Here is an 8,102-nt window from a genome sequence, read left to right as displayed (position 1 = left end):
TATTATCAGCAACAGATACTGTACTGTACTTTGAGGAGTGACATGCCTAGTGCACATATGTGCCCTGAGATAGCATGTAAACTAAGTACAAAATGGTGTGATGCACGCACACACGCCTACACACACACACACACACACACAAACAGGCATACACTGAAACCAGCTGAGATGTCTGGATCAACAGGTAGGATGATACTGCAGACACACAGGTGTCAGGGTGTTTAAGACGTTTGCATGGACTTGAGCCCTCCCGCTCCTCATGGGCAAGACAATAAGAGCTCATACACACACACACACGCATATGTACAGGTCATAATGTACATATAGTACAGGGCCAAAGGCTAGGGTGGGGTTGGGGGTGGAGGTCTGAGTTCATTGGGTTCAAGCAACAGTGCGAGACACTGAGGCCTCGTTAGAGAAAGCACTTAGGGGGGGAAATATGCTCTCTGAACTACATGTATGCACATGCTGATTTGTGAGAACTCTTCCATTTGAAGTGGTTTATGAGAGATATACATATTTTCATAGACAATATATTTAGATAAAAGAAAGAAGAAGTAATGATAATTATAAAAAGGTGACATCGACAGCTGTGCAGGTTAAAGACACCAATGGGCTCCAGGATGGGAGTTAACTACACATACACACATCCATGCACACACACACTCTTGAGTCAACTTGACACACACAGAGTGGAGATAAGCGACAAGTGCCATTATACTTTCATTTTTTTTATTAATTGTTTTTCGATAAAGGGACAAAATGGGTGTGTGAACAGGATTATGCAGACATCTGCCAGAAAACACAGACAGTGGTTTTCCCAATACAACTGAACAGAGACCCCAAACAAGTACAACAGAAATTAAAGAGCTCGGTTTGTCCAATGACCATCGGCCACCATTACAAAAGAAAAAACAAAAATCAAAAATTATATTATAACCAAAAATAAAAAACAAAATAAAAAGAAACCAAAAATAAGAATCCATTCCATGTCTCTGTTTTGAACAGAGCATATAGGTAATAATAAATAGTAACTCCCATAGTAAAAGATAAAGTTCAAGTTCAAGTTACAACAAACAGCTCTCAGAATAGGAATAGAAAAGGCTGATAACAAAATATTCCGCATTGCCATTTACAAAAAAGTCTCAACTCAAGCAGGCTTCTCCACATCCCCCGGGTCATTTTTAAATATGCTTTGCATATGAAAGTATACCCAATCTAAATATAAAGCACCATTTAGTATTTGGCAATGAAAAAAAACTGCAAAACATTTAATTTCTTTTTTAAATGTATTTATTTTGACGCTTTTTTTTTCGTAATCCATGTACTGCATATGAAGTTTTTTTTTTTTCTTTTTTTTCCTCTCTTCTTGATGTTGGAATGTAGTCAGGTGGGAGGGGTGAGAGAGACAGAAGCACACAACAGAACAGGCCGACGTCAGCTTGCATTACTGCATACAAGAATGGCAGCAGGGGGGAAGGAGGTCCGAACCAAAAAAACAAAGAAGATATGTACAACCATCTCTGTGGACAGGAAACAGAGCGGCGGCCATCCGATGGCCTGTGACGCCTCCCAATGCCACATACTTTAGCTGCTTTTTTATGGGGTTTTTCCTTTTATTTCTTTAAACATACAAATAATTCGCACTATATTATCCTGCCAAATTAAAAAAATATACCGTGGCAGCTTGGGATTTTTTTCCACTACCAAAAAAAGGTATGGTAAATACCTTTAGAGAGAACAAGCAACAGTTAAAAATACGAGCCTCAATATAAATACTATAGTGCCTACTCTAAGTGAACATTGAATTCAAATACAATTCTAGAAATACAGAAAAAGTAGACCATAAATGTGTTTAAGCATAGGAATCGACATGAGTGTGCATTTTCCTATATTTTAAGTTCTTTATTATATATTCATATATAATCTTAATCCTTTCCCCAATGCAAATTGTATTTCAACCTGAAGAGCTGTGAAGAGCCAAGGCAAAAAAAAAGAAAGAAATACAAAACCATCACAGAAATTTTTTTTGTTTGTTTTTTTTTTCGTCTTTTTTTTATCATTTCATATATACTGTGATCGGAGTCTTGAACACCACCAAGACGCTGAGGAAAAGAGAAACAACAATAAAACTTAAATACAGTTTCCCCTTCGAGATAGTGGAGTGTTATTTGCAAAAAAAAACAAAACAAAACAAAAAAGTTTATTTTCATATCTATAATGAAAGGAAGATTTATACAAAAACTGGTTCTTGCAGTGTGAGCAACAAGATTTGAGTGTCGGTTGTCGAGGCAGCAAGGTCTATAGATTATTCAGGCATCAATGACAATAATGTTACAGCATAGCTCCTTGTAAATGTGGATGTTTGGTGCTGCAGTGGTCAATGGAAGCTGCAATCCATTTTGTGACCATTCAGGAGCTGTGTTTACTTATGTAACTCACATCAAACCTTTTAATTTACAGACCTTGCCGACAGGATGAATTTCTCACCCAGGCAAAGCGCTGGGGGTTTCTCGGGGTAACAAATTGACAAATGGTCAAAGGTGGGACGGCAAGGGTACAAAGGTCAAGGTTCATGAGGCTGGAGTTGCTGGCAACAGATTATGTGTCTCATCTTTAACTGCTTTTAACAATGGGACCCTCGTCATCTGACAGCATTTCAACAATGTTTTCCCTTCAGCGTAAATTTGTAAACTGGGAAAATTGAACAGTACACTTCATGTCCTTTATACAACAATCTAGCTGTTAGACTCAACACATGTACCAACATTGCATCAGTGTGGGAAAATGCAAGCAAAACGTCGGTACTTACTCTCAGCGACAAGTGCTATACTATGAACAGCTTGAATTAAAAAAAACAAACTCTATTGGGTTAAAAAGCAACAGAAAACAAAACAAAAAAAGTGCCCTGCATTAGCCTATGCATACTGATTCAAATTAATGCATTTCACTCTTTTTAAGAGCCTTGGAGTACAGGTATTTTTTGCAATTCTTTCTTCCTTTTCCCTCTGCAATTCATATTTAATGACCCTGTTTTTGATATTAGAACTGTAAAATGAAAGAGATTGCCTCTGATCCCCGCATTACATACGTAGCTTTGAGTTCTGTGTAGCTTTCTGTCTGTCTAGCTTGTAGTTATTTCAATGCTCTCAAATAAAGTAAGCCTTACTTGGAGCTCATATATTACTTTATGCATTGTTCCACACACTGACATATCGAAGCAGCGTTGTAGTTTTGTGCTAACGCAGATGCATGACACTTCTCAGCCATGCGCTGTATCCCTCAAGTTCAGGATTGTACATTACAGATTACCTTTATCTCAAAAGTACCTCCTTACCAGAAAAAAACTACAAATAATTCAGATATACACAATACTGCTTGTACCATGCTTGCCATGAAATCCACATATTAAAGAGAAGAGCCTATTGAACATGTAATAGGTAGCTAAATGATGATTAACAAGAACTCTCTGATCTTTCATCACGAGTTGTCACAGTCTATTTTGAGCAGTCAGGTGCTTGATGCAAGGACCTTTCCTGGGTGGCTTAAACCTTCTAGCTTTATCTAATGTGACCCCAAACTTATACCAGATAAGATTATGGCCAATGCAGTCTTGAGATATCAAAGGCACTCTTTCTTATTCTACCAAATGATAGTACAAATTCAATTCTAGCACACCCTTGTCTTTTTGAAAGAAATTTGAAGGCCATCGTTACTTTAAGTTTAGTCATCAAGCCAATGCAATTTTTTTCTTCTTTTTTTTTTAACCCTGTGTGAACATGGCATCTTTTAGAAAGATCAAGATAAGTGCATTTCCAGGGTTGTAAGAATTGGGTCAAATCAAAGACTGTTCACGTTCCATGTTACAAAACAAAACTGTACATGATATGTGTTACAGAATGTATGCAGCATGGTATATCTTTCTTGTCTTTTCTCTTTTTGAAGAATAAAAAGAAAAAACAGAACAAGAGAAAAACAGCAACACATTTACTCAACAACTAACCAACCAGGGACAAGTTCTTTTCTTTTTTTGATTAGCAAAAACATACTATGCATGCTGACTAATTCTTAAAAATGGAAAAGGAAAACTCAAAAAAGAAAATAGTACACAACATGTAAATTATTGCACAAGAGAAAGGCTCGAAGTTTTGCGTCAATGCAAGAGTATTGCCCCGATACAGATCATGCATTCAATGGGTAATGGAAACGGGGTGTGCTGGTGCAGAGCACATGGTCTTAAGCCTTCGCCAGACTGGCGAAAGTTGAGTGTTAGGATTGGGGCAAATCTACAGGGGGCTGGGAATAAACAGGGGACTAATGGCGGACATAGCTGCGGGGAAAAGGTCCCATAGTTCGGCCTTCTACTCTGACTTTATTTCGGCACTCAAAGGACGGTCACTGTGCCATTTTTTCATGTGTTTCTCCAAGGTGCTGTAGACACTGAAGGGCATCTGACAAATTTCACACTTGTACACGTCTTTGCCGACCTGACCGTGGGTCTTCATGTGGCGAGTAAGTTTGGAGCTCTGGGCACAAGCATAATTGCACAGCTCACACTTGTATGGTCTCTCCCCTGTGTGGCTGCGCCGGTGCACTGTCAGGTTACTGCAGTTCTTGAAAACTTTGCCGCAAAACTCACAAGTATCACTCCTGCGGCTTTCCTTGGAGCCGGGCCGCCCCGGACCACCGAGGTGTGGTGTGCTGCCTCCACTGCCTGTGCCACTACGGCCTGACATCCCACCATCCAGTTCCCCCGGAGGGGTTGAGAAACGCAGACTACCATTCTCTGAAGAATGCTCGGACGAGGAGGCGAAGGGCGATTGTCTGGAATCCCCAAAGTTCAGAAAAGGGTCCTTGAGTTGTCGGGAGGCGGCATAGCCAGCCAGCCATTGGGAGTAGACGTTTTCCGTGTTAGGGATTGTTGGAGTGGGCAGGTCAAACTCCTTTTCCAGCTTGATGCGTTTGGAGAAAGGACTGAGTGGACTAGGGCTACCCAGAAGCAGTTTCTTAGAGAGGCCAACAGAGGCAGATTCGTTAGGGGAGGCTCCTCGCCCATTGACTGTCGAGACAGAGCACTCCTCCCCACGTTCTGTTTCCAACACTGAGTTTCCATCACACATCTCACGATTGTGGTGATGGTCTCGGTTGAGGTGGTGGTGCAGGTGGTTCTCCTGGGCCATGGCATTCCGTTTGTGTGCGCTGAGGGCTTCACTGAAGTGCTGCATGCTGGCAGCCAGACCCATCCCCTGCATCACCTCAGGGAGAGAGCGGGGGATGGACCCCTCATCAGCTACTGCTCCTAGTCGGCTTCCTATACCACCATTGTTTTCATGCTGACGTGCCGCTTCAAGGTTCAAACCAAAATGATAGCTATTGTTTCTTCTGGCTGTCCTCTCTCCATTCTGCTCTTCTTCCTCCTCTACTTCCTCTTCCTCCTCCTCCTCCTCTTCTTCCTCCTCCTCTTCCTCCTCCTCTTCCTCTTCTTCCTCTTCCTCCTCCTCCCCATTCTCACGTAGCATACGGTCATTCTCACTTTTCAGCTTGGCCACAACTGACTTAAGGGCGTTGCTTGCACTGGTCATGTGCTCACTGGTGCCAGGCTCAGGGGAGGAGGCTGTTGAAAGCCCATCTTCTGACTTGCCAGTGTTTGGCGAGGAGGATTTGTGCATGTGTGTCTTCATGTGGCGTTTCAGTTTGCTAGCCTGTGTACAAGCATGGTCACACAGGTTACATTTGTACGGCTTCTCTCCTGTGTGGCTGCGCCGGTGTACTATTAGATTACTCTGAAACTTGAAGGCCTTGCCACAAAACTCACAACACTTTGATTTCAAGGGGGTGGTGGAGGAGGGGGTGGCCCCCGCTGAGGGGAGAGGGGTAGTAGGAGTGGTCTGAGAACCTACAGGTGACTGCATGGAGCCTGGAAGAGGTGGTGGGGTGGCAAGATATGGAGGTTTGCTGCCCCCTGCACCTCCTGCACTTCCACTTCCTCCTCCTGTCTGGAATGGCTGGAGCAAGCGCTGCATGGGGCTTGGCCGGCTGGGGGATAGTGGGGGAGTGGACCCTGAGGTGTTGCCCGCCAGCTCCCGTAGCCGCCGTGAGAAGTCCATTGTCGGAGGGGGGTCCAGGGGCAGAGGAGGATTGAGGCGCAGCACCCTGTCAAAGGCACTCGGATGGTGGGCTGCCAGCGCCAGCTCTTCTGGGCTCAGGTGGTGGGGATCCAGGTGGTTCCTTGGTGGGGGGCTGAAGAGGGGTGGCGTGGGAGGGAAACGCTGATGATGGCCCCCAGCGACACCACCACCGGGACCAATTCCTCCCACTATTCCAACACTGTCCCTTCCACCTGAGCCTGAGCCAGGGATGCGGAGGAGGTTGAAGGGGCTTGCATCAGGAGGCAGATGGAGGCCGTGGAGAGGCGGCTGAGAAGGGCAGTCTGCACCCCCACCAAGGGAGGAAGGCCCACCCATTCGTGGGGTGAGAGGGCTGCCATGTTCACTTTCCAGGTAGATACGGAAGCCATGGGTATTCTGGGCATGCTGCAGCAGGAACCAGGCGCTGCCGTATGACTGTTTACATGTAGTGCAGGTATAGGTGGTTGGCTCCTCCTTACCTGTTGTGACAGAGAAGAAAGTATTGGGTTAGGGTTAGAAGAATTCTTACTGAAAAATTTATTGAACACCATTAACAATATCCAGACTAAATCTTAGGCATTGATGTCTGAATCCGTCAGACAATATAGGGGTCTGATTAGCATTCACTGTTACTTGGGAAACATTTAAACAGCTGTACATAAACAATTCTGTGTCCAGAATGAAATCCATGAAGGACAACTGTTTTAACTTGGCTGAACCATCTTTTTATTTGAACCCTAGGCCTAACTCTTATAGCTTTTAAAAGTGGTCGGCACATGGTGTTGAGAGCTTTGCAAATACAACAGTAGCTCTTATTGAGGTCATGCCCCACATGAGTAGCATGTGAGAAGTAGTGTGTGTGTGTGTGTGTGTGTGTGTGTGTGTGTGTATTTGTTCTTCTCCCAGACTGCTCTGGGACATAATTTCTCCCTTTAGACTGACTGTGAGTCCTCCATTGTCAGCAGCAGAACAAAGAAACAGGGCTATCCCGGCGGACTACCACTTCCCACTGATCTACCAAAACAGAGGCCCGCTGACAAACACACATACACACACACACAGGAGAGGCAACACAGAAGAATCCTTTAGACTTGTAAGTTACTGCTTCCTCGGTACAACAGCATAAATACATTAATAAATCAGGCAAATCACAAATGTTTTTGAAAACACAACTGAGAGAAGGTTAAGACTGATGAGTTACTTTCTTTAAGGTATACTCTTATCATTGAGTACTATAAAAATCAAATTTGTGCAAGTTTATTGGTCTACACTGTATTTTATATGCATATATATTTTATATCCATATTCTCTTTCGTACTGTTCATACTCTGAACACACCACACTCAAATGCACATACACACTTCCCATTTACACAGACAGAGCACCCCAGCCGCCTGAGGAAAGTAAAACAGTAGGAGTGTAAAAACATTTAGGCTCAAACTGAACAAAGAAAAAACTCTTTCAGTCTGCCTCAAAGCCTCTTCCATCAGTAAAGTGTGCAGAGTCACTTTGAGATGGCAATGAGAGGAACATTTAAAACAATAATTGCCTTTGAATGGCCTCGGCGATGATGACCCGTGGTGGGACCCGCAGTGTATGTGTAATCTCATTAGGGAACCGAACGGACAGCCATCAGCTCGTTTACAAGATTAGATGACAGACGAACCCCCATTGCTGCCATTCAGAGCCCTCCACTACCAAGCACAGTGCAAAGTGGATGCATTTGACGAAGCAGAGATTCATACGCAAATGGATACACACATAATCGAACACGAAGTTTAGACATTTATATCACACTCCAGGCATTTAGACGACACTCTTGACTATTGCCATCAACAATGCAAATGAACTACGGATAAAGGTTACCATACATAGGCAAAACTCTGGAATTTGAATAGACACTTGTTGTTATACCCCAGACTTCCAAAAATTGGTTTCAAAAATATCCAAATGAATCAAGTTTGTAGCAAACTA

General features: G+C 43.3%; 1 protein-coding gene across 3 annotated transcripts in view; it reads right to left on the bottom strand.

Moving 5' to 3' along the window:
- Positions 1–710: 710 nt before the first annotated feature.
- bcl11aa (BCL11 transcription factor A a) overlaps positions 711–8,102 on the bottom strand; it is a 55,532-nt gene continuing 48,140 nt past the window's right edge. For all 3 annotated transcript variants that reach the window (XM_030441828.1, XM_030441829.1, XM_030441827.1), the window contains exon 3: positions 711–6,607. In XM_030441828.1, the coding sequence (XP_030297688.1) occupies positions 4,362–6,607 (2,246 nt within the window). In that variant the 3' untranslated portion in view covers positions 711–4,361. The remainder of the gene's footprint in view (positions 6,608–8,102) is intronic.

This window comes from Sparus aurata, chromosome 15 (assembly GCF_900880675.1).
Source record: "Sparus aurata chromosome 15, fSpaAur1.1, whole genome shotgun sequence".
NCBI classification, from domain to species: Eukaryota; Metazoa; Chordata; class Actinopteri; order Spariformes; family Sparidae; genus Sparus; species Sparus aurata.
The sequence above is the reverse complement of the archived record's forward strand: the minus strand, read 5'-3'. Positions and strand labels throughout refer to the sequence as shown.